The 25,956-nt window shown below is 39.2% G+C and overlaps 1 protein-coding gene across 1 annotated transcript in view; it reads left to right on the plus strand.

The window, feature by feature from the left end:
* Positions 1-25,956, plus strand: part of CLCN5 (chloride voltage-gated channel 5) — a 144,410-nt gene that overhangs the window by 94,676 nt on the left and 23,778 nt on the right. Inside the window, exon 3 of the mRNA XM_030305792.1 lies at positions 8,860-9,006. Coding sequence (XP_030161652.1) covers positions 8,860-9,006 — 147 coding nt within the window. The remainder of the gene's footprint in view (positions 1-8,859; positions 9,007-25,956) is intronic.

Here is a 25,956-nt window from a genome sequence, read left to right on the forward strand (position 1 = left end):
TTCCAAAGTGGCTGTACCATTTTGCATTCCTACCAGCAATGAATGAGAGTTCCTGTGGCTTCATAACCTCATCAACATCTGGTGTCAGTGTTTTGGATTTTGGCCATTCTGACAGGTGTGTAGTGGTGTCTCATTATTGTTTTAACTTGCAATTATCTGATCACACATGATGTTGAACACCTTTTCTTATGCTTATTTGCAACCTATATATCTTATTTGGTTAGGTTCAGATCTTCTGCCCATTTTTTATTTGGGTTGTTCCTGGTTGAATTTTAAGAATTCTTGTATATATTTTTTTTTAGTGTTTATTTATTTTTGAGAGAGAGAAAGACAGTGCAAGCAGAGGAGGGGCAGAGAGAGAGGGAGACACAGAATCCGAAGCAGGCTCCAGGCTCTGAGCTGTCAGCACAGAGCCCAATGTGGGGCTTGAACCCACGAACCGTGACATCATGACCTGAGCCGAAGTCAGATGCTTAACTGACTGAGCCACCCAGGTGCCCCTAGGATTGTGTTAATGTTTTATTTTTAATAACATGATAATACTTGTAGCTTGGTAGATTCTATAATGCCTCTCAAGTTTTTCTTCCTCTTGCATTTTTTCTTTTCCACTTTGGCAGCATCTGGCATATATTACACAACATGCCATGTGCAGGTCAACAGATATTTTTGTGGAGTAAAAATAAGAAATAAGAAAGTTTATTGCTTCTTTGTGCTTGTTAGCTTTGGAATGTGTGATATACTTTTATATATTCATTGAAGGGCCATATGTATCAGCCCACCCATTGGTTTACACATTTGTTTTTTCCAAGTGGGCTAATTGAGATGGAAATATTAATTTATATAAACCAACATATGTCACTGTCACTAGTAAAACAAGATGTCAGTATGGTATACCGTAAACTAGTACCATCCCCTGCCGCACACACCTGGCTCTTTCAGTACAGCCTTCAGAAATATGTACCCCTCCTCCTTCCCAAATCCCCTACATTTAAACAGGAAGTAGTGAACTACCTTCTTAGCCCTTTACCCCTCTGTCTTCCAGCCCACTGCTGCTGTATGTACCTCTTAAAATCATGTTTTTATCATGTTGCTCCTCAAAAACCATAGTGACCCCATTGACTTACCAGGTCCTTCATGATGTATCTCCATCCATTTGCTCACAAACAGCTACCCTGTCTTCTAGAGAAGCACAAATGCCAGCCTCATTCTCAAGCCTTTGATCATTTTTTTTCCTGGGCCTGGAATACCCTCTCTCCTCCATGAAGCCTTCTCTGGCTTACAGTCTCCTCTCCCTTTTCTGAATGCCAATTGTACTTTCATTCTAGCAGTTTAGCACTTAGCTATGGTGCAAATTGCATTATGTGAAAGTTTTCTCCCCAACTATATCATAAATTCCTTGAGAGTATTGAAAAGGTAACTAATGTTTTTTTTTTGTATCCCCAGTTCCCTACCATCACAGTGCAAGGCATAGATTTATTGAGGGCCAGCCATATAAATATGTTGGTTGGCCATTAACTCTTCCTCCCCAACTGGAATCCTCCTTAGTAAGGATTTATTGAACACCTACTCTGGAACAACACTAGAGTTGCTGGGACAACAGAAATGAGAAGGGCTTGGTGTAGTCACAAGACTTAAGTGGTAGAGATTATGTAATTAACATAGATACCTCAACAAAGGAGGTGTTGAGGGAAAAGCCTATTTGAGCTGGTCCTAGATGGATTGAATGGGATTTAATCAGGCTGAAAAGATGATGGAGGACTGGATGGGATTCCAGATAGAGTATCTGGCTTAAGCAAAGGCATGGGGGTGTAAAAGTATTTATATGGCTTATATGGAGTATAATAAATTTGTGGCAGAGGATACGTCTATCTGGGTAGATGGGATCTAAATTTGATAGGGCTCAGAATGCCTTGCAGAGAAATTTAAACTTGACCCTATAGACACATGTACCCCAATGTTTATAGCAGAGCTTTTAACAATAGCCAAATTATGGAAAGAGCCTAAATGCCTGTCAACTGATGAATGGATAAACACAATGGACGTGGGTATTCCACTTGGCAATGAGAAAGAATGAAATCCTGCCATTTGCAGCAACGTGGATGGAACTAGAAGGTATTATGCTGAGTGAAATAAGTCAGTCAGAGAAGGGCAGATATCATATGTTTTCACTCATATGTGGATCTTGAGAAACTTAACCGAAGACCATGGGGGAAGGGAAGAGGAAAAAATAGTTACAAACAGAGAGGGAGGGAGGCAAACCACAAGACTCTTAAATACAGATAACAAACTGAGGGTGGGTGGGGGGTGGGGGAGAGGGAAAATGGGTAATGGGCATTGAGGAGGGCACTTGTTGGGATGAGCACTGGGTGTTGTATGGAAACCAATTTTTTTTTTATATTTAGTCATACCTAGTTAGGTATATATTTTTACTTTTTTTTCAATATATGAAATTTATTGTCAAATTGGTTTCCATACAACACCCAGTGCTCATCCCAAAAGGTGCCCTCCTCAATACCCATCAGCCACCCTCCCCTCCCTCCCACCCCCCATCAACCCTCAGTTTGTTCTCAGTTTTTAAGAGTCTCTTATGCTTTGGCAACTTAACATAAACCCATGGGGGAAGGGAAGGAAAAAAAAGGAAAAAAAGAAAAAAAAAAGAGTTTAGAGTGGGAGAGAGCCAAAGCATAAGAGACTCTTATGTAAACCAATTTGACAATAAATTATATTAAAAAATAAACTTGACCCTATAGGCATTGGGGAACCAGCTTTATGATTTTAAGCAAGAAAGTGGCAGAAGGCACTAAAAGTGCCTTTAAGCTGAAAGTGTGAAGCTGTGTAACACAAATATCAACCAAACATTTCTCCTTAATTGCCCTCCTCCCCAACCCTCCATTATATGACAAGCCCTATATGCAATCTACTTATTGGGATAATATATAAAATCCCCTTACTTTGTTCCTGCCCTACCCTAAATTCTGGCTGATCTCAGGTTTGTGGCCATCTAGAGGTTTGATTTATTCCAGACGTGCCATTTTCTGGACTGACATGTCATAGTGAAGTCACAAACTTGTGGAAAGACCACTGGACTTGGAGTTTAACTGCATGTGGGTTTGAATCTCAACTGTAAGGAATTTATTTCCTCATTATTCTGCTGCTTTAACTTTTTTTTCTCTTGAAATTTTTTTAAAGTTTATTTTATTTGAGAGAGGGAGAGAGGAAGGGAGAGAGAGAGAGAGAGAGAGAGAGAGAGCAAGCGAGCAAGAAAGAATCCCAAGCAGGCTCCACACTGTCAGCCCAGAGCCCAACAGCGGGCTTGAACCCACAAACCATGATATCATGACCTGAGCTGAAATCAAGAGTCGGATGCTTAAACAAGTGAGCCACCTAGGCGCCCCTCTCTTGAAGTTTTTTTTTTAAAATGCTTACTCATTTTTTGAGATAGAAAGAGTGTGAGTAGGGGAGGGGCAGAGAGAAAGGGAGAGACACAGAATTGGAAGCAGGCTCCAGGCTCTGAACTGTCAGCACAGAGCCAGACACAGGGTTGGAACCCACGAACTGTGAGATCATGACCTGAGCTGAAGTTGGACACTTGGCCGAATGAGCCACCCAGGCGCCCCTTGAAGTTTTTTATATCTGCAAAATAAAACCAATGGCTCTACCAGAATGGATTATCCATAGGCAAGTATCACTTTTGAGTTTTAGTAACTGTGCTTATTTCCTTTGTTGAACTCCTATTTTTAGCATCTGTTTTGCTTGACTTGCTACTTCTAATTTTCTTTTGTTGACCCTTTATTCCTATGTACTTATTAAGGAAGCACTTTATAACCCAAACAGTGAAGCAGATAGCTGCTCCAGGAAATGTTTAGAATGAGGCAGTTCAATTTAGCTGGATTCTTCTGTGTCAGTGGGTTACAGGAAGGAGTTTGTAAGGTCCCTATGGGGAAACTGAAAAGTTTTCCAGCTTCTCCTTTGTGAGTCTTCATCCTGTAGTGTCATCATTTTGTTTTAATGAATTCCCAGAACAATAGGTACACCCATCTGAAAATATGACTACAGGACATATTCCAAATCCAGACATAAATTATTTTTGGACTCCCTATACTTTTTCTTCCTATGATTTTTGTGGCTAATGTAGAGTTGCTGGCACTATGTATTTTACCTCATTTCCTGAATGAAACATGTAAGCAGTGGAGAGAGAGGGAAAGGATTCTGCATCATTTTGTAACTTTTCTTGATTTTTTTCAGTGCTAGTCACTGTATGGACTTCATGGGAATTTAATAAATTTAAACAGAAAGAAAACCTCTTGAGTTGTGCTACCATATTGGCCTGAGTTCTTCTCATAAGCTAAAATGATGCTTGTTTTTAGCTAAGATTTCTAGAAATCAGAATACCTACTCTTGAGATAAAGTGCTTTTGGTGGGTTTGTTGAATGTAGTAAATCCAGAGCTAGACAAATATTAACTACAAATATGGACTCTGATGCCAACCTGCATTTAAGAAGGAAAGTTGAGGTGGAGGGTGAGGGCAGGGAACATGTCTTGTGTGGATTTTGTGATTTGCATTTAAGTTGATGTTGTTTCTGCTGTATTTTTAATTTTCATCCTGTTGAGTTTAAAGTAGCAACAGAAGTGTCAGGGTAGAGTTCTTGGGAATTCAGGACTAGAGCTTGAGGTAGAGATAAGAGCTAGAGATAGTAGGCTTTTTTAAAGAATCAAATAAAATAAATAGGATTAAGGTGGAGAAGGATCTGTGATCTCAGCCAGATACAGAGCAAAGTAGAGGGGCTCTTTTTCTTCTTAAATAAAAAGTAAAACACTTATTCCTGGATGACACGAGGGAAGACCGAAGTTCAGGATTTCCTCTGTGTTGTCAGTAGTAGGAAAAAAACTGCTAAGGATCCTGCGGTGGGTCAGTTTCCCTAGAAGCAGAAACAGACAAGGCATTCTGTGTAAGCATGTTGTTGTGGGAATGCTCAAAGAAGGGGAATGAAGGAAACAGGTAGAGCAGGGGAAGGGGAAAGAGTCCAGTGAGGATGAAGGATTGGCGAGCAGCAGTGAAGGAGCTCAGCTAAGGCCATAGAACATGGATTCTTAGTACCCTAGTACCTATTTGATCCACATAACAAAGTTAGAATTTGTGTAGCTAAGGAAATGGTTTCATGATCAGTCATTTTGTACATTATTAGTACCTTTGCATAAATGACCCTACCTTCTCTACTTGACCATTTGTCACCACACAAGCATGGCAATGTGTGGAGAACTTACTGTTCCTGTATGTACAGACTTCAAGCTGTTTGTGCATATTAAGGGAGGAGACTGGGAATGCATTTGTTTTCTTTATATTTGTTCTTATCCATAAGTGATGGCAAGTTTCCCTTGGGATATCTGTTCTCTTGGTTTCAACCAACACCTTGATGTTGATAACTCTCAAATCTTTGTCTCTCAATCTTCATCTCATCTGACCCATCTCGCATCATATTTGTGTCTGTCCCATGATGATTTGTACACAATAGGTGGTTCATAAATGTCACTCACACTTCAGTCAAGCTGGTCTCTATTACACATGAGGTATTAGGAAGTTGAACACATGATTTAGAGCTTAACTTTTTAAAAAATATTAACTGGGAAAATAGCCTCTCTGAATTTGTTTCCTCGGGTGCACTAGGAGTGATAATGCCACAGCATAGGAACATTGGAAAAATTAAGTGAAAGAATTCAGTTTAAGCACATAGCCCAGTGCCTAAAAATTGATAAGTACCTGGTAAATGTTGGTTCTTTATCCTTTTCGCTCAATGTTTAAAATATTTAATTTTTCTGTTCCAATTTTCCAGCCCTATTGCTTAATTTATCCCATCTGATTTTTCCACATTACACATAATTCAGATAACCTAAAGTAAGAAATTTCTTAAGAGAATTGGAATACCTCAAAAGGAATATTGTTTGCCAAATCCAAAAGAACTATGCTGACTATGATTTTGGATCAAGATCTCATCAAAAAAATGGGAGGAGGGGGCAGGGCTAGGTGAAGTAAAGTTGACTCTAATGTTTTTTAAAATCAACATACTAAAATTTTTTGAGTAAAGGGGCGCCTGGGTGGCGCAGTCGGTTAAGCGTCCGACTTCAGCCAGGTCACGATCTCGCGGTCCGTGAGTTCGAGCCCCGCGTCGGGCTCTGGGCTGATGGCTCGGAGCCTGGAGCCTGTTTCGGATTCTGTGTCTCCCTCTCTCTCTGCCCCTCCCCCGTTCATGCTCTGTCTCTCTCTGTCCCAAAAATAAATAAAAACGTTGAAGAAAAAAAAATTTTTAAATTTTTTGAGTAAAATTTATAATCTGAAGATTCACATTTAGGGTGTAGGAAATGTTTAATCTTTAATATTACATTCTTCAGCAGAGAACAACATTAAATGGCATAACATGCCTCTTCATTTCTGAGCATCTGCATTGTGTTATGAGCTCTGGGAGAATCAGAGCCATAAGATAATGTTTCTCTACTCCTAAATGGACAGAACATTTCTCAGTAGTGATATCTAGTTTTTATTTCCATTGATTACTTGTGAACTCCCATGAGTTTTGTACACCTATCCTCATTTGGTCTGCTCTTTTGCATGGTTCTCAAAAAACTGCTATCGGCAGTTATAGCAGATATCAACTGCTATCAACTACATGGTAAGGGTAGAAGAACATTACATCTGAAGGGTAATTGAATATACTAAGTGGTTTGCATGTCTATATTGTCCAAGTAAGAACATGAAAGAAAACATAAGAATAAGTGGTAACCCTGATTAGACATTTTTCCAAAGAAGTCCTACAGATGGCCAACAGACATATGAAAAGATGCTCAACATCACTGATCATCAGGGAAATGCAAATCAAAACCACAATGAGATATTACATCACATCACTCAGAATGTCTAGCATCAAAAAGACAAGAAATAATAAGTGTGGAGAGGATGTGGAGAAAAGGGAACTCTAGTGCACTATTGATGGGAATGTAAATTGGTGCAGTCACTGTGGAAAACAGTATGGGGGTTCCTTAATTAAAAATAGAAATAACATATAATCCAGTAATTCCACTATTGGGTATTTACTTAAAGAAAATGAAAACACTAATTTGAAAAAGATATATGTACCCCTATGTTTATTGCAGTATTATTTACAGTAGCTAAGATATGGAAGTAACCCAAGTGTCCATTGACAGATGAATGGATAAAGAAGATGTGGTATATATACATAATGGAATATTATTCAGCCATAACAAATAATGAGCTCTTGCCATTTCAACAACATGGATGGACCTAGAGGATATTCTGCTAAGTGAAATAAGACAGAGAAAGACAAATACCATATTATTTGTCTTATGTGTGGAATCTAAAAAACAAAAACAGACTCAAATAAAAAAACAGATGGTTGCCAGAGGGGACGAGGGTTGGGCAAGATAGGTGAAGGGGATTAAGAGGTACAAACTTCCAGTTATACAGTAAATAAGTCACAGAGATAGAAAGTACGGCATAGGTAATAGCGTCAATAATATTGTAATAATGTTGTATGGTGATAGTGACTACACTCATTTGGTGAGCACTGAATGATGTATAGAATTGTTGAATCACTGTGTTGTACACCTGAAACTAATATAACATTGTATGTTAACTATATTCAACAATAAAAAAAATAGAATAAGAAGTAACTCAATGGGAATGCAAGCTGGTGCAGCCACTCTGGAAAACAGTATGGAGGCTCCTCAAAAAACTAAAAATAGAACTACCCTACGACCCAGCAATTTCACTACTAGGCATTTATCCATGGGATACAGGGGTGCTGTTTCGAAGGGACACATGCTCCACCATGTTAATAGCAGCACTATCAACAATAGCCAAAGTATGGAAAGAGCCCAAATGTCCATCGATGGATGAATGGATAAAGAAGATGTGGTGTGTGTGTGTGTATATATATATATATATATATATATATATATATATATATATACAACAGAGTATTACTCGGCAATCAAAAAGAATGAAATCTTGCCATTTGCAACTACGTGGATGGAACTGGAGGGTAATATGCTAAGTGAAATTAGTCAGAGAAAGACAAAAAAAATCATTTGACTTCACTCATATGAGGACTTTAAGAGACAAAACAGATGAACATAAGGGAAGGGAAACAAAAATAATATGAAAACAGGGAGGGGGGCAAAACAGAAGAGACTCATAAATATGGAGAACAAACTGAGGGTTACTGGAGGGGTTGTGGGAGGGGGTATGGGCTAAATGGGTAAGGGGCACTAAGGAATCTACTCCTGAAATCATTGTTGCACTATATGCTAACCAATTTGGATGTAAATTTTTTTTAAAAAAAATTAAAAGAAATAAAAAGAAGTAACGCAAAAGGTGGAAACTAACTAAATGTCCATCAACTGAATAATGGATAAACAAAATATGGTATATCCATACGATGGTATTATTCAGTCTGAAAATGAAATAAAGTACTGATACATGCCAGAACATGGATGAGCCTTCAAAACATTATAAGTGAAAGAAGCCAGACACAAAAAGCCACAATTTATATATGATTACATGAAATACCTGGAATTGGCAGATCATTGAGACAGAAAGAGAATAGCAATTGTAAGGGGTTGGGGGTTAGGAGGGAGTTATGTTTACTGGGTACAGAGTTTCTGTTTGTGATGATGAAAATTTTCTGGAAATAGAGTGATAATTGCAAAACATTGTAAATGAACAATGCTACTGAATTGTCTAGTTTCAAATGGTTGAAATGATAAATTTTATGTGTAGTTGCCACAATGAAAAAAGATAAGCTTGAAGGTCATTGTAATGAGCCTCTTGTTTTTCTTTCTGCACAGGGACCATGGATAACAGAGGCTTTCAGCAGGGGAGTTTCAATAGCTTCCGGAGCAGCTCCAGTGATGAAGACTTGATGGACATACCAGGGACAGCTATGGATTTTTCCATGAGAGATGATGTTCCTCCCTTAGATGGGGAAATAGAAGGTATCATTACTGTTGATGACAGTTTTTCTTTTTAAAAATTATTTTTAATGTATATACAGTAAAATTTATTTTCTGGTACAATCTTAAGAGTTTTAACACATGCATAGATTTTTGTAACCACCACCACTGACAGGATACAGAACAGTTCAGCACCCTTAAAGAATTCCCTCCTGCCCCTTTGCAGCCAGACTTCTTTCACCCCCAATCCCTGGTAACCACTGATCTTTCTCTGTTCTTGTATTTTTTTTTCTTTTCTAGAATGTCATGTATGGAGTCACATAGTATGTCACCTTTGAGACTGACTTCGCTACTCAGCTTAAGGCCTTGGAGATTAATTCAAGTTGTTCATTCCTTTTTTCTTGTTCAGTAGTGTAGCCTGAAGTGGGATCACTGGGTCATGTGGTAAATGTATGTTGAACTTTATAAGAAACTGCCAAACCATTTTCCAGAGTAGCTGTAACCGTTTTATATCTGAACTAGCTGTGTAATGAGAGTTCCACTTGTTCCCCATCTTCAACAGCTCTTGGTATTTCCAGTAATTTTTATTTTAGCCATTCTAATAAGTGTTATCCCATCATGGTTTTATTTTAATTTCCCTAATGACTTCTGATATGGAACATCCTTTCATGCGCTTATTTGCTAACCTCATATCCTGTTTGATGAAGTGTCTGTTCACATCTGTTCCCTCTTTGGGACACCTGGGTGGCTCAGTTGGATGACCCACCGACTTCAGCTCAGGTCATGATCTCACAGTTCATACGTTCGAGCCCCACGTTGGGCTCTGTGCTGGCAGCTCAGAGCCTGGAGTGTGCTTCCGATCTTGTGTCTTCCTCTCTCTCTGCCCCTCCCCCTGCTTGCAGTCTGCTCTCTCTTTGTCTCAAAAATAAATAAACATTAAAAAAAATTTTTTTTAAAAATCTGTTCCCTCTTTCATAATTGGGTTTTTATTATCGGGCATGCATTCATATAATAAGAATTCCCTTCATCTATTATTTGGTTAGCCAGTACCATCATTCTTTTTGATAACTCCATATAATTTCATGATAGAGCTGCCAGAATTTACTTAACCAAGTTTCTATTGATGCACATTTCCGTTGTTTTCAATCTTTTGCTATTACAAACAATACTGCAGTGTGTGTGTTTATTCTTTAAGTATATTAGAGCATTTCTGTAGCATGAGTGTGTGAGTGCTATTTGACCACAGCCTTGCTGGTGCTGAATAGTCAAATTCTTTTTTCACCTTTACAATAGGATAGGCAAAATAAATAAAGAAAGACATATTCATTATTGTTTTAATTTTTACTTTTTTAAATTAGTGAAGTTGAACATATTTTTGTATGTTTACTAACCCCTTAAATTTCTTTTTCTGGAAGTTTCCTGTTTATATGATGTTCCTATTTTTCTGATAGGCTGATTATCTTTTCTTAAGTTTTTCTAGGAGCCCTTCATATATTATTATTATGTTTCATCTAATGTAGGTTGAGTGTATCTTTTTCCATTTCTGGTTTTGTTTAACTTTTTTTTTAAATCTACAAATATTAAAATTTTTACATAGCCAGATATATCACCCTTTTCTTTTGTGACTTCTGAGTTTCTTGTTGTAATTATAAAGGACTTTAATTAATAAATATAATATAATAAATCTATATAATTCCTTAAAACTACTGTCTGATTCTTTAACTGATTGGGATTGCCATTCTCAGCGTAAAGTCAGAGGACAAGAAACTACTGTCAGAATTTATTATTTAGCAAATTTGTATAAGAGGCATATGACATTACAGAAACTTTGCTAGGTTTGGGAATTAGCAAAGATTTAAGGCACCATCCCTGCCTTCATAAAGTTGATTCTAGCTGACTAAGCAAACATTAAGTACTTATGATAATACCTACCTCTTAGAGTTCTTTTCAGGATTAAATGAAATAGTAACATAAAGTGCTTATAATAGTACCTGGCATGGAGCTAATGCTCAATAAAATGTTAGCTGTCATTATTATTATTGTTTTTTTATTTCTGTTATAAGCCTATATTATAAGTGTTATAACTCTTATAAGAACTTAGCAGAAGCATCCTGTATGTTTGTGTGTGTCTAGGATTGGAAAAGTTTTCACAGAAAAGGTGTGTTTGAGAAGGGCCTTGAAATATAAGTTATTTGGTAGGAAGAAGAGCATTCCAGACAGGAAGCAAGCTTTTATAGAGATATCAGCAGGCACATGATACAGAGGTATAAATAAGCAAAATATAAGCCCAAATAAATAAAGTGGGGCCTTGAATGTCATGCTAGGAAGTTTGAATTAACCTTATTGTCACTGTGAGGACAAACTCCTCCACCCATTCATTCAACAAATACTTTTTGAATACCTGCTATGAAGCAGGCACTTTTATAGGCAGTGGAGATACAGTGGTGGGATTAACATAGATAAGATCCACATTGATCTGAAATTTAGATCTAGTCAGGTAAATGAGTAAGGGAATAGACTACTTAGTTAAGTATCCATTATAATTAGTATGAGGATGGAAAGAAAGTGAAGGACAATAGATGGTAACTGAGGAATACTACTTTAGAAAGGTTAAGAAGTTAGAAAGGTCAGGGAAGGCCTTTCCAAGGAGATGACCCAATTTGGGAAAAACATACCAGTAAGAAATTGTCTAGTAAAGGTGCCTCAAGACAGTAACAATAGAAGAGAGCCACTGAATTTATTTTATTTTATTAAAAAAATTTTTTTAACATTTTTTGAGAGACAGAGTGTGAGCGAGGGAGAGGTAGAGAGAGAGGAAGTCACAGATTCTGAAACAGGCTCCAGGCACTAAGTCCCATGCGGGGCTTGAACTCACAAACCATGAGATCATGACCTGAACCGAAGTCTGTCATTCAACCGACTGAGCGACCCAGGTGCCCCATAGACAGCCCCTGAATTTAAATTTCATAAAAGAAAGGTACTCATGGTTTGATATTTAATGGTTTTTCATATTTGCCTATTTCTGTGAAAGGGACTTGTATTTGTATATCACTTCCACTTATGTGTAGTTAAAACCGTCGTGAGTCAGTTATGACAACTACTAGCCCAAGTGAAGTGGTCAGTCCATAAACTGAAGCTGGCCACGTCTTTTTGGGGGGGAGTGGGGGAAGATAAGTATTTTTCTCAATTCTCATTTTTTTATTATTACTTTTTAATATAATTTATTGTCAAATTGGAAGCTGGCCACTTCTAATAAGCCTTCCGGCTAATCCAGATTATTGCTTCTGATTGAAAATAATACCATATAGCATCCATATCACCAAAGTGCTTTTTGTGTTCACATTGCTCTCAATAAATGATGGAGGCAAGTGAGTGTCTATTATTCCTATTTAATAGACATGAAAGCTGAGGCGGGCGAGATTTTGACATTGCTTGTGACTATAGAATGTGTTTTTCCAGGAGTAGTCCTTCACCACTTTTCATTTGCCTGTACAGGAGAATTACTGCTTGTGATTTACAAGGTCTGACCATAAAGCGACAAAGGTGTTTTCTATGAGCCACACACAAAAATCAGTCCATTTACTGTCCTCTGTAGTGATATCATTTTCTTGCATAGCTTTTTAATTGTTCTTATTTTATTTAATGTTTTCACATGTGGTTTCCTAACATACACAACAACAACAACAGAAAAAAAGGTCATAAAGTCCTTGATGTCAGTGGTGAGACTGTGCATAAAATACTAACATTTTGTACCAGGCACAATAGCACGTACTAAAAAGATTAGTTAAAAGGAGCTTGAAAGGCAGTAGAAGTGGTTCTTGTTTTCCAGATGGCTAGAGGGATTGATTTATGACGAATGAGTAAATAAATTATGCATGGTGTGGTTAAATGCATCTGAGGTAGTGTTATAGCAGTCTGTAAATGAGAAGAAACATAAACATGGAGGCCTCAAAGAAGGGGAGAGGGAGGAAAAGAGGAAAAAGGGTTTAAGTAATAAGAAAAACTTCAGGGGCGCCTGGGTGGTGCAGTCGGTTAAGCGTCCGACTTCAGCCAGGTCACGATCTCGCGGTCCGTGAGTTCGAGCCCCGCGTCAGGCTCTGGGCGGATGGCTCGGAGCCTGGAGCCTGTTTCCGATTCTGTGTCTCCCTCTCTCTCTGCCCCTCCCCCGTTCATGCTCTGTCTCTCTCTGTCCCCAAAATAAATAAACGTTGAAAAAAAAAATTAAAAAAAAAAAAAAAAAAAAAACTTCAGAGCTGTTCTCATAGTCCATCTGTTCTCACTTGCCTGCCTCTGCAGCCTGGACGTTATGGTCGGCAATTCATTTATTCAGCCATTCAATTATTCAGTATTTATGGAACACCCAGATAGGAATGCAGCGCTGTGCAGTTTTAGTAATGCTTATCAGTTCCCTTGTTTCCCTCACCCCCTTGTCTTTCTACCTCACATGCCTGGCTACTCCTCTCTGACTGAGTGAGGACACAGGTAAAGGCACAGACGCATGAGAGAGCCTTTTCTAATCATGAAACAGAGTCTTGCGCATCTGAGTTCTGAGGCTCCCGGGACAGAATGACTGACAGTTGGAGCAGAAGGGAGGATAGCAGGGGATAGGGCGGGAGATCTAGTTAGAAATCTGGGTGAGATCTAGACTGTCTGTGCTTCTGGACCTTTTCTTGTAACCAAGGAGTCATCAAATAATTTAAAAGCAGAGGAATGATATGATCAGAGTGGTGCTTTAGGGAATTTATGGCTGTGTGGAGGATGGATTCAGGGGAGGAGTGGGTTGGAGACTGGAAGACCAGTTAAACTGTTATTTTTAAAAAAAACATCTATGTAAAAGATCAAAAGGCCTGTATTAAGACAACAGGAATGGAGAGGAAGGAATAACTTTTGGAGGAATTTCAAAAGGGGGCTTGGTAGGACCAATTAGATATGGGGAATAACCTAGAAGAGTCACAGATGACTTCAAAGCGCAGGTGGAGTATGAGGGCAGGCCGAGTCCCCCTCGTGTGGGGGAACATGCCCACACCACCCCTGTAAGCCTCGGCATAACCTCCCAATGTCCCAGGGAAGGAAAAATGTCATTTACGTTTTTTTTTTTTAAAATTTAATGTTTATTTTTAAGAGAGAGAGAGAGTGCATGCGAGCGAATGTGAGCGGGGGAAGGGCAGAGAGAGAGGGAGACACGGAACCCAAAGCAGGATCCAAGCTATCAGCACAGAGCCCGACATGGGGCTTGAACCCATGCACGAACTGCAAGATCACGACCTGAGCTGTAGTCGGACATGTAACCAACTGAGTCACCCAGGCACCCTAGAAAAGTGTCTTTTGAAATGAAACACATGGCAGTGTGTGAAATCCACCAGGTAAGCTGTGAAACAGTTGCATTTGTTCTGCCCTGCTGCAAGGAAAGATTATAATATTCCTCCAGAAAGAAATGGAAAACATCTTGGGCTGTGGCTCATGGGCAAACCTGTCAGCACTTCAGTTGACTCAAGCAATTGTGTGGATGGCACAGGGAGAATAAGTAAAGAGAATTTGGGATCTATCACCCTCATAATGCTATAACTTGCCTAAACACTTAGCCTGGGAGAATAGCAATTGTCACTGCTGCTTTTTGAGCTGGAAAAAAAAAAAGTGGCCTGTATCCAAAGTTCCATGGGGTGCATAAACCACACCAGTTTTATATGCTGAAGCCTCCAAATGAGGCTTATTATGATGTCCACAGGCTTTACAGGCTTCCTTTAGGGTACTTGATAGGAAAATACCTAGTCAGATTTTAGAACCTGTGTCGCTTTATCTCTCCCCATTTATTTACTGGTATTTGTGTCTTATCTAAAATACATGCTTTATGAAGATACACAGTTTTTACCTAATGACCCGTCCAGGATACCACATTGCATTTAGTCTTTATGTCTCTTTGGTCTCCTCTTGGCTGTGATGGCTTCTTAGACTTCCTTTGTTTTTGATGACCTTGACAGCTGTTTTTTCAGTAGCCTTTAAATTTCATTGCATACCTGTGTCCTTTTTTCCCCAGTTTCAGTGAGAGATAATTTATAGACATCACTATGTAAGTTTAAGGCTTACAGCATCATGGTTTGATTTATGTATATTGTGAAATGATTACCACAGTGGGTTTAGTTAAAATCCATCATCTCATATAGATACAATCAAAAGAAAACGACATCTCCTTGGGATGAGAACTCTTAGGATTTACTCTTAACAACTGTCCTATATATCATACAGCAGTGTTAACTGTTAGCGGTAGTCCATCATGTTGTACATTATATCTTATTTATCTTATAACTGTAAGTTTATACCTTTTTGACCACCTTTCTCCAGCTCTCCATCCTCCTACCCACTGCCTCTGGTAATCACACCTCTGATCTCTTTTTCTATGAGTTCTTTTTTTTTTTTTTTTTTTTTTTTTTTTTACATTCCACATGTAAGTGAGATCACAAAGTATTTGTCTTTCTCTGTCTGACTTATTTCACTTAGCATAATGTCCCCAGTGTCCATCCATGCTGTCACAAATGGCAACATTTCCTCATTTTTAAAGGCTAAATAATACTCTATTGTGTATGTATATACCACAATTTCTTTATGCATTCATCATCGATGGGCACTTAGGCTGCTTCTATGTCTTGACTATTAGAAACAATGCTGCAGTGAACATGAGAATGCAGATATCTTTTCGAGTTAGCCATTTTGTATTCCCATCAGGAACGAATGAAGAGTTCCTGTTCCTCCAGATCCTTGTGAATGATTGTATTGTCAGCGTTTTAGATTTTAGCCATTCTAATAGGTGTGTAGTGGTATCTCATTGAATTTGCACTTCCCTGATGACATAGGATGTTAAGCATTTTTACGTTTACTCTTTGCCGTCTGTGTATCTTTGGTGAGGCCTAGATGTTTCTATTTAGACCTTTCTTCTTTTCTAATATAGGTGCTTAATGCTGTGAATTTCTCTCTCAGCACTATTTTGGCTGCATCCTACAGATTTTTATATCTTATATTTTCATTTTCATTTACTTCAAAATAGTTTTTAATTTGTCTTGAGACTTCTTTGGCCCATGGGTTACTTAGAAGGGCGTTGTTTAATTTCCAGGTATTTGGGCAGTTTCCAGCTATTGCTCTGATTGGTTTCTAGTTTAATTCCATTGTGGATTTATGGAAAATGGCTAGGAGTTGGGCTGTTTAATTTGGGGCTGTTTAAAGTGTAACTGTTTGTGCCAGAGAGTTAAAATTTTGTAGTGTCCTTGTTTTGGTGTCACCTCCTGGTTCTGAGTTTTCTGTAAGTGCAGCTTGTTGAGAGAGATTCTGTGGCGTGTAGTTCTCTCAGCTGCCATCTATTGCCATTATACTGGAGCCACTGGTGTGGTGGTAAGGTATGGGAGCAGGTCATTTTATAATTTTCTGTGAAATCTCGGTGTCTGCTGGGCCTGTATCTTGTGGCTGTGACCTTCACAAGGTTTAGTCCAGTGGTATAGTTTTTGTTTTCCCTGCCCCATACTTCTGTTCAGACCACAGCATTCACCATCCATTTCCTGGAAGCCTAGGCCCTTGTTGACTGTTCTTTTTTGTTTCCTTTGGGTGAGATGAGAAGGCTGGCCTGGTGGTGTCTGCTGGAGTGAAAGGAATGCCCTTCCCCCAGCAGGGATGAGGCTCAGGCAAAGTATTTCCCCCTGGAGCATAGTCCTTTGGTGTAGAGAAAGCTCTGAGGTATTTCACAATGATTACTCTTCCCCTCCCCTTGTCAGAGCCAGGAAGGGATATTTCTCTTATCTTCCCTGTGAGAACTTGGTTGGGTTCCCGGAGGTAGAGCCCACAGAAGGGTAAGCCTCAGAGGTTTCTCATGCTCACGCAAGTCTACACACTCAGCATTTCAGCCGTTCCTCAAAGTTGCCATTCAAGTGTCCCTGCCAGTTTATGTTCCCATTGGTTTCTACTTCAGGTAAGCAGATCTCTTTGTGTCTTTTTGGAGAAACCTGTCTCTTCAGACTTGGGTGTTTTGGTGGCAGTTTCCCCTACAACCTTAGTTCTCAGAAGGGGCCATGACTTTGCAGTTTGTCCATTTTTTTCTTGTTTTAAGGATGGGAGTGACAGATCCTAAGCTTTTTACTTGCCAGAGCTGAATCTGGAAGCTCCCCCCCCACCCTTTTTCTCAATTAGTGAAACCACTTTGGTCCCCTCTTGAAGGGAAAAAAAATTTCAGAGACCCTTTGGCAGTACTATAATCCAGAGTGGATTATTTTTAACCTTACTTTGTTCTGATTTATAACATGGGGTAAAGGGTTGCTGTAACGTCTTAGGAGTGTTTTTGGGGTCTGTGGCTAGCAGGTACTCCACAGATACTGTGGCCATGTTGGTACAGCTATAGTTAGCCATATGTCAGAAGTGATGGGTCCCAGGTTGTAGTATACTTCACAGGTGAGCTGACTCTTTTCTAAGGATTGTAGTGCCATTTTATGATCCTGCCAGAAGAATGAAATCAAAATACCATTTGGAATTCCTCAAAGCTTAAGAAGTGTTCTCAAAAGTCATTCAGTACAATGTATTAGTGACAAAAAAAATCATTGCTAAAATGATAGAGTATCAGAGTTGGAAGGGACCTTAAAAATCATACTTGCTAATCTTCCCTCATTTTACAGGCAACCTGAAACCTGAAACCCACAGAGATTAAGGCAATTGCCCAAGGTGATACAACTAGTGATTTATGGAGTAGGGTTAGAATCTGTACCTTCTCACTGCTGGACAACAGGGCTGATGGCAAAGACTTTCTTTGCATTGTCTTTCATTTAACAACTTTGTGAGCCATCTTCCTCGCGGTGTTTTCCTCCTGGTGTTCTCCAGAAACTGTCACCTGCTTTGTTTCTAAATACTCCAGTGATCTGCCTCTCAGAATGAAAGTTTGCCCTTTGCAATGTCCGGTCTCTACTCTTCTGGCTGTGTTCTCATTCTTTTTCTTTTTAGCCATCACTATGTAACACAGAGATACACCTCACTATTGAAGATTCCAACAACACACGTGTATATAAAATGTGAAAGGCTCCCCTATACTAAGCATTCCAGAGATAACCCCTCAAACTAATTCAATGTGACCCTGTCAATGCTTTTTCTATCCAGTTAACGCATAGGCACACAATTAAAAAAAATTCTACTTAATGATTCTGTGACTTTTTTCACATAATGTGTTTGAGAGACTTTGCTATTTCAGTACACATCAGTTTACTCCTTCCCGTGAGCTATTCCCCCCTTAGCAGACTACTTCACTGTTGCCAGGTTTTCACTACTACTAACAGTGCTGCAGTGAATAACACATACATTAGTGTGTACAGGTACCAGTGTTTCTTTGAGAGCAGTTCCTAGATTTTATATATCTAACTCATTATTTCTGTCCATGACATCACATTATTTCCATGAGTCCAAGACGAATCTCCTAATTGGTATTTCTTCTTGAAGCTTTTGACCCTGCCAAAGAATAATTGCTAATCTCTTGTCCCCAACTTCCTTTTGGAGATTAATAGGTAGAAACCAATGCAGACTCAGTAGAGAAGAACTGGACAACTGCTGCTTATGGAACAATAATTACAAGTTATTACACAGGATTGTGCTACCCAGCGGGTTATGCATTTTAGGGCAGCGTCTCCCTACCCATTACATTCCCAGTCCTTTTGTCAATCCCATAAATGTGTAAATTTGAAAAGGAAGGAGTGAAGAGCGAGTAATAGAGCTGAGGGATGTTTTCTTTATATGGACAACCCCGTCAGCAACTTTGTCAAATCCAGCCCCTCTATTTCCAGTTCTACATTAATTTTAGTGGCATTCTAGTCCAGCGAGAGTCTGCAGATACCAAGCCATAATCCACATGCTATTTTTCCTAATTTTTGTTATGTCTGGTAGTTAGCACCCTGGTTCCAGTGGTAAAGAAGGTGGGTTGCATTCAGAACTTCCAGATTAGAGCAGATGCTGGGAGTAGGAGGCATAAATGGGACACCCCAAAGCAAATGTCTACAACCCAGTGGGGATAGAGCTGTATCCATTGGGAAACAAGTCCAAAGGTGGTCTTAGAATCTAGATTCATGCTTGGCTCTTAAGTCTTTTTCCCTATCCCTTGCTGCCATGCCCCATCTTCCTGTATACTTCTCAGAATCCTCAAACTTAGTTTTGTAGATTTGCAGTTTTTGTAGTCCTATTACCTGCATCTCTCACCACCCCTCATACTGTCTAGCTTTCAGCAGAGTTGAGATAGAGAGGTTCCTCTTAGTTGTCCTTCCTACTTCTTAGACAACTTTAAGTTGTCTTTCTTTCTGCAAACAGAAACCAAAGCAGTCAGTCCTTAAATGAAATGTGTGCAAAACAACACAGGCACTGACGAGTGATATTGGATGTCTGATGCAGTGCTTGGCAGTATCCTGCAGCATCCTGATGTTTCAGCTGCTGAATCAGGGGAACATTCAGGAGCTTCTAGGGGATGGTTGGCAGGGGGAAGAGGCCTCAGGAAAAAGGAGTTATTTATCTATAGCTCTGGAAGCATTTCAGTATTTAACAACCAATATGGCTGTACAGATGTGTATCAATGGATAGTTTCCTTGAACATGTGTCCCAGAGACCAAACTAAGACAGTATTTTAAAGCATAGCATGGTCCTGCGGTACTTCCCAGGGCTAAGATGGGAGAGCTGCCCCACCAACATTTGCTTTTCAGCCACTGGGTTTGAGTAAGTTTGAAAGCAAAATAGAAGCAAAATGGAGGCACAAGTTCATAGAAAGGCCCTTAAAATGTTGACTAATTATTGGGGTTTCAGCTGTAATGTAGTCTCAAACATAGAGATGAATGTAATGTGTAAGTGTTCATAACTCTCTGGGAGATCTAGAGTGTATGAACTAATACAAGAAAGGGTAGAGGGTGCAGGTATGGAAGTGAGAAAAGGCATACATTAGGCTCTTAGTACTTGCTGTTGAATGAAGGTAAATTTTAAAAAACCGCAGGATGAATATCTGCTGATGTATGCTAGGTAGAGTGTTGAAGTTCTTTTTTTTTTTTTTTTAAATTTTTTTTTTCAACGTTTTTTATTTATTTTTGGGACAGAGAGAGACAGAGCATGAACAGGGGAGGGGCAGAGAGAGAGGGAGACACAGAATCGGAAACAGGCTCCAGGCTCTGAGCCATCAGCCCAGAGCCTGACGCGGGGCTCGAACTCACGGACCGCGAGATCATGACCTGGCTGAAGTCGGACGCTTAGCCGACTGCGCCACCCAGGCGCCCCAAGTGTTGAAGTTCTTGTAGATGTCCTTTCAGCCTTGCAAACATAGAACATATCCCTGTAAAAACTGAAATACGTTTTTTAAAATTTGGACTATTTTCGGGTCCTGTGATATGTACCAACAGCCTTGCCTCATTTCTTTGAGTGTTTCTTTCTTTAGGCCACTTTCTTTAGGCACAATAAGTGTGCCCTCCTGCAGCTGCGCTACTACTAAAGCAGTATTTCAGGGTCTGTGCACGAGGTTTCTCTCTATCCTCTTTCCCCTTGTGTTTTTGTTAGTGTTTAACTCATTCACTTAATCGCTTACTGTTAAGCCCCCCAGGTAAATTTCTAATGGCATATTGGTTAGGGGTTGAAACAAACATTATTCTCAAATTGGAATTTCTTTTCTTGTTTTTTAAGGGGTTGCCTAGTTTTAAGCGTCATGTGAGTTTTAGAAAAAAAAAAACCCAACCAACTGTACAGTAGTTTCCATAAAGGGAAATGAAATAAATGCATTCATTTATTATGCCTCCTCATCCAAGCAATGTGCTTCTAAAGACCCATTGTTAAGTTTTTAGACCTAAGTGTAACCTATGGGGAGAGGTGTTTAAACATTGACTTTTTTCTGACTGGTTTTCTGGGTATTTTCCCCAGACTCAAGCAGCGCAAATTACCCTTTGGGGGCTTTTAAAAAATTATTCAAATTGAGATCTAATTGTACTTTAACTTGAATCATTTTCCTATCAGAGTATTAAATTGTTTTATATGTAACTTAGAGCACAGGATGCCTTCAAAACTTACTCAAGTTAAGTTCTATCTTTATCTTTTTTTTTTTTTTTTTTTTTGGTATGGAGGCAAAACTCTAGACTTACTTAAGTACCTCCATATGACATGTTGCATCCTTGTTCAATTTCACTCTTCCTTCCTTGGCAGAGAATTTACACACCAGAAGCTTAACTCTTAATACACTGGTTTTGAAAAGCCTTTTTGGGGGCGCCTGGGTGGCTCAGTCGGTTAAGCGGCCGACTTCGGCTCAGGTCATGATCTCGCGGTCCGTGAGTTTGAGCCCCACATCGGGCTCTGTGCTGACAGCTCAGAGCCTGGAGCCTGTTTCAGATTCTGTGTCTCCCTCTCTCTCTGACCCTCCCCTGTTCACGCTCTGTCTCTCCCTGTCTCAAAAATAAATAAATGTTTAAAAAATAAATAAATAAATAAAAATAAAAAAAGAAAGAGTGCAAACAATTTAATCCCTCTCATTGATGAAACCTAAAATAGCTTTAATATCATTGTTATTATTATATGCTAAAATATTTTATTTATCCTATTATAAAAATTATGATGGATATTTAAAAAATCCTGGCCTATGTTTGTGCCAAATGCCCATTAAGTGGTCTTTCTATACTGAACGTTTTAAAAACCAACGAATAGAACACTGTATGTTAACTACACTGTAATTAAAATAATAAAAAAAAAACAGGGGCACCTGGGTGGCTCAGTCGGTTGAGCATCCGACTTCAGCTCAGGTCATGATCTCACAGTTGTGGGTTCGAGCTCCATGTCGGCCTCTGTGCTGACAGCTCAGGGCCTGGAGCCTGCTTCAGATTCGGTGTCTCCCTCTCTTTGTTCCTTCCCCACTCGTGCTCTGTCTCTGTCTCTCTCTTTCATAAATAGATAAACATTAAAAAATATTTTTTTAATAAATTAAAAACAAAACAACATTGTTGCAGGAGCCACTGACACTTTTGAAATCAGAAGATGTTCTGATCAGCTCTGTGTCCCAGAAAGATAACTCTGTTGTCACCAAATGTTAACCCTATTATTGTGTTTTTACCATAGGCTGCATTAAAAACTGGTCAGCATTTCTTTACCTTATTTTCGCAGTAATATTAATTGAACCTACACCTGGAAGTCTGTATAACAAACATATGCTAGAAATTACAAATTTGGCAGAAAAGGGAATTGTAATTAAATATAATTTTAGTACAAGGACTGCATCATAGCTACCAAACCTAGTTTTCAAGGGAAATAAATTTACATGGAATAATAAAGTCGCTCCCCTAGAAGCTGTGATGTAACATTTGAAAAATACATGAACTTACATCAGTTATTAGCATCGTACCAGTTCTACCATCCAGTCATTGTACATTGAGGAACTATACATTTTTTAAATACCAAAACATATAGTATCTGGAAGTGTAAAATAATCTAGTAAGATAATGTAAATCTTATCAGATAATGTAAGTGAATTCTGCAGGTGCCTTCAGAAACTATATGTAGGATTCTATTTAATAAAGAATGACTTTGAGGGTCGCCTAGATGGCTTAGTCGGTTATGCGTCTGACTCGATTTCAGCTCAGGTCTCTATCTCAGAGTCTTGAGTTCAAGCCCTGCATTGGGCTCTACGCTGGACATGAAGCCTAGTTAAACAAACAAACAAACAAACAAACAAACAAATAAATAAAATAAAGGATGACTTTGAAGGAGGCTTATGAGTTTGGGCATACAATTCTCTCTGAGTAAGATATACACACTTGTCTAAAAGTACAGCTCTATAACATAATTACACTTAAGCCACAAATAGCTTTTGATTTTTAAGCTTTGTAGTTCATTGCCACAACACCATCAGTTGCCACTTCATTTTAATTCTTCTCATTAATGCTAGTTTAGTTCATCAAGGGACTGAGATGTCATGATAATGACAGACGAGACTGAAAGCATACAGATTTCATGAAGTTCCTCACATTTTGTAAGGTTTTGTTGTAATAACATTTCAGGATGCTTTGGGCCCTAAGAATTGATGAGAATGATCACAGCATTTGAAGCCCTCCATTTAGGTCTGATTATTGGAGCACACTGACTGGATTAATGTTTAACAGCGGCTGTCCTGCAGATTCACTAAGGAAGTTGAGAGACGGTGATTTCATTCTTCTTTACTCGACCAGCCTTGTTGCACAGTTAATTAAGACCTGCTGAAGAATAGCCTTAGGAATAGGGCCTGGGAAGGGAAAGCCTTTTAAATAATGCAAATAGAAGAGTGAATTTATTTCACAGCTGAAATAGCTGGTTTTCCCCAGTTTGGATTAGTGAGATCAGATTTGATGTTGCTGGCTGGGTAGAGAACTAATATAAAGAAACAACTCCTTTTCTGGATCGTAATCTGAGTTTTAAGTTACTACGTGCTATTAAAGAGCTGAGCTTGTAGAGTACATTCACATGCAGTTCCATATTTCATAATTTTCTGTAATTATCATATATACATAGAAAGACATATAACACGTGTACAGTTTAAAGAATGATTATAATATGAACACTCAGTTAACCACCGATCAGATAAAGAAAAATTACCAGCATTCCAGGAGCCCCACCTTCACCATGTGCTCTATCCAGATGGTGACCTCTTCTCTCCTCTGGGTAGCTACTGTCTTTACTTTTGTCATTTTCTTGCTTCTCTTTGTAATGTAGCAACTTATATTTGTATCATAACATGCTATAGTTTAGGTTTGCCTGGTTTTGAACTTATATGAATAGAATTATGTTATGTGCTCTCGTGTCTGGCATCTTTCAGTGTTACACGTCTGAGATTTTCTCTGTGTTTTTGCCATCCAGTGAAATTTCTTTAAAAAGCCTTTTCTATATTTGATCCTCTCCCTTTTTTACTTAGGATCCCTCTAAATGCTTTCAGTTATTCCTCCTTTGCCTTCTTGGATTTTCTGCTAAATAAGGTCTAAAGACTCAAAGTTGTCTGGACCCCAGTTTTGCGAACATATCCGACTGACCCAGTTTGATGGCATTCGTTTAGATGAGACTACATCTTTAAGGCTTCTGTGCTCAGTTAAAAATCTTCCTTTCTCCAAGCTGGTCCAAGGGTCTGGTCACGTGACGCCACCAGTGACATCACATTCTGACCGCGGGGAACACTGGTGGTTCTTTAGGTGGCGTTTGTTCCTGTGAAAGGCAGAGAACGCAGCAAGTGCCCTTCTAAAGCAGTTCATACCGGGGCTCCTTCTGTAAAAGCTCCTCAACCTAAATGACCAAATGCTGGCTGCCAAAGTTATTTCTTCCTTGAGGCAGAAAAAAAGAAAGCTGTGATTGAAGGTAAGCAGACTTGAGCCCAGCCAAGGACCGAAGTGTGACCCCAGGGAGAAGGGGATCTGGAGAATCACAAGCAGTCTGTTGTTGGCTTCTAATCACTGCCTGCTGTTTCAGAGCTGCCTGACAATTTGTGTTTCTAACAGGAGACTATCTACAAAGGAGGATGATGCAGTGCTCATGTTACCTAGTGATGTAATAGGATTCTTTCTTTCCTGTTAGGAAGCTGTTGCAGATCTTCATTTTGTCTTAATATCCTTAGAGCTGGGGGCCTCATTTGCTATACAGTGTAACATTATATAGCTATTGGATGCTTTTAAAAATCAGTTTCACAAAATCCTTTTTAAATTTCTCCTGAAAGGACAGCCCTTAAACCAGAGCAAATTCATTTGGAGCATTAACCTGCTTTAAAAAGTAAATTTCTGGTTGTTTGGTGTCCTGTGTTCATGTCAGCATTTGTCTGGAGAATTGAAACAGCTTGGTGGTTTTTTTTTCCTTTTTTTTTTTTTTTTTTGCCCCTGTCACCATACTTTATTTCCTTTCTGCCCTCATTTCCTAGCTGGCTGTTTCCCTCTAAGCTCTCAAACACACAGCATTAATCTTTATCAGTATGCCACTGTCATGAGAGGAAATGCTGGGCTGGTGATTCAGCAGCCAACCATTTTACAGCCAGGTAGGCTTGAAGATATGGAAAGGACTTTGGTTAGGGGTTTTAAGATTAACTTGTTAACCTCCTCCACTCCAGCCCCACCCCCACCCTCAATATGATTTAGATTCTGCAGAGCTTTTCCTTTTAAATGTGTGTGTTGCCGATAAAAGGTACACTGAATTAGGTATTCGGAAGACTTAACGATTTGTAAATCAGGTACAACTTGGGAGTTAATTCCCACTCACCCTATGAGAGTACTGAAGTTGTCTGTAGGAGTTTAGAGTGAAGATGGGGATGCAGATGTGGGGAAATAGGTGGCAGCTTGGGCCTACTTTGGCCTTCTCTGCAGAGGGATCCATCACCAAACAGTCTGGGTAAAGCTTTGTCCCTGCCAAGGTTGATGCTGCAAATGTGAGCTTTGGCTGGTTGCATTAAATGATAGCATTACTCTGCATTTTTCCTCAGTGTGCATTTGCGTAAATTCCTGAATACTGTTCTACTTTTTGTGTTTAATAGTGAAATACTGTTTCACCAGAGGATGGTGGAAATATTTTGAACAAGTTTGTCAAGCAGTACTGAGTAACCTTGTGTGTGTACAACTTCTGAGTTTTAATACTTCTTGCTCATCCCCACTGTTCAGCGAATAAACCTTGATTCCGCTGATATTTATTGAATCTCGGATATGTGTTAGACATGAGAAGGCAATGATGACTTGGATATGGGGCTGCCCTCAAAGAACTTCCAGTCTAGAAAGGAAGACAAAACATTTGCATAAGTAATTATAACAGAAGCACCAGCAGCAAAGCAGATAAAGGACTGTGGTTGGACAAGTGGATATGTTTCTTCCATTGAAAGATCAGGGACAGACATTTCATCACCAAGCCATGCAATGGTCTTTAAATCTCTACTTGTAAGTCTTAGACTGTTCTGACATACTCAGTAAAAGTTTCTGTAAGCCCATTACATTAGGGATCAAAGTCTACCTGTTGAAGGGAAATATGTACATTCTA

The sequence above is a fragment of the Lynx canadensis genome, chromosome X, assembly GCF_007474595.2.
Source record: "Lynx canadensis isolate LIC74 chromosome X, mLynCan4.pri.v2, whole genome shotgun sequence".
Taxonomy (NCBI): Eukaryota; Metazoa; Chordata; class Mammalia; order Carnivora; family Felidae; genus Lynx; species Lynx canadensis.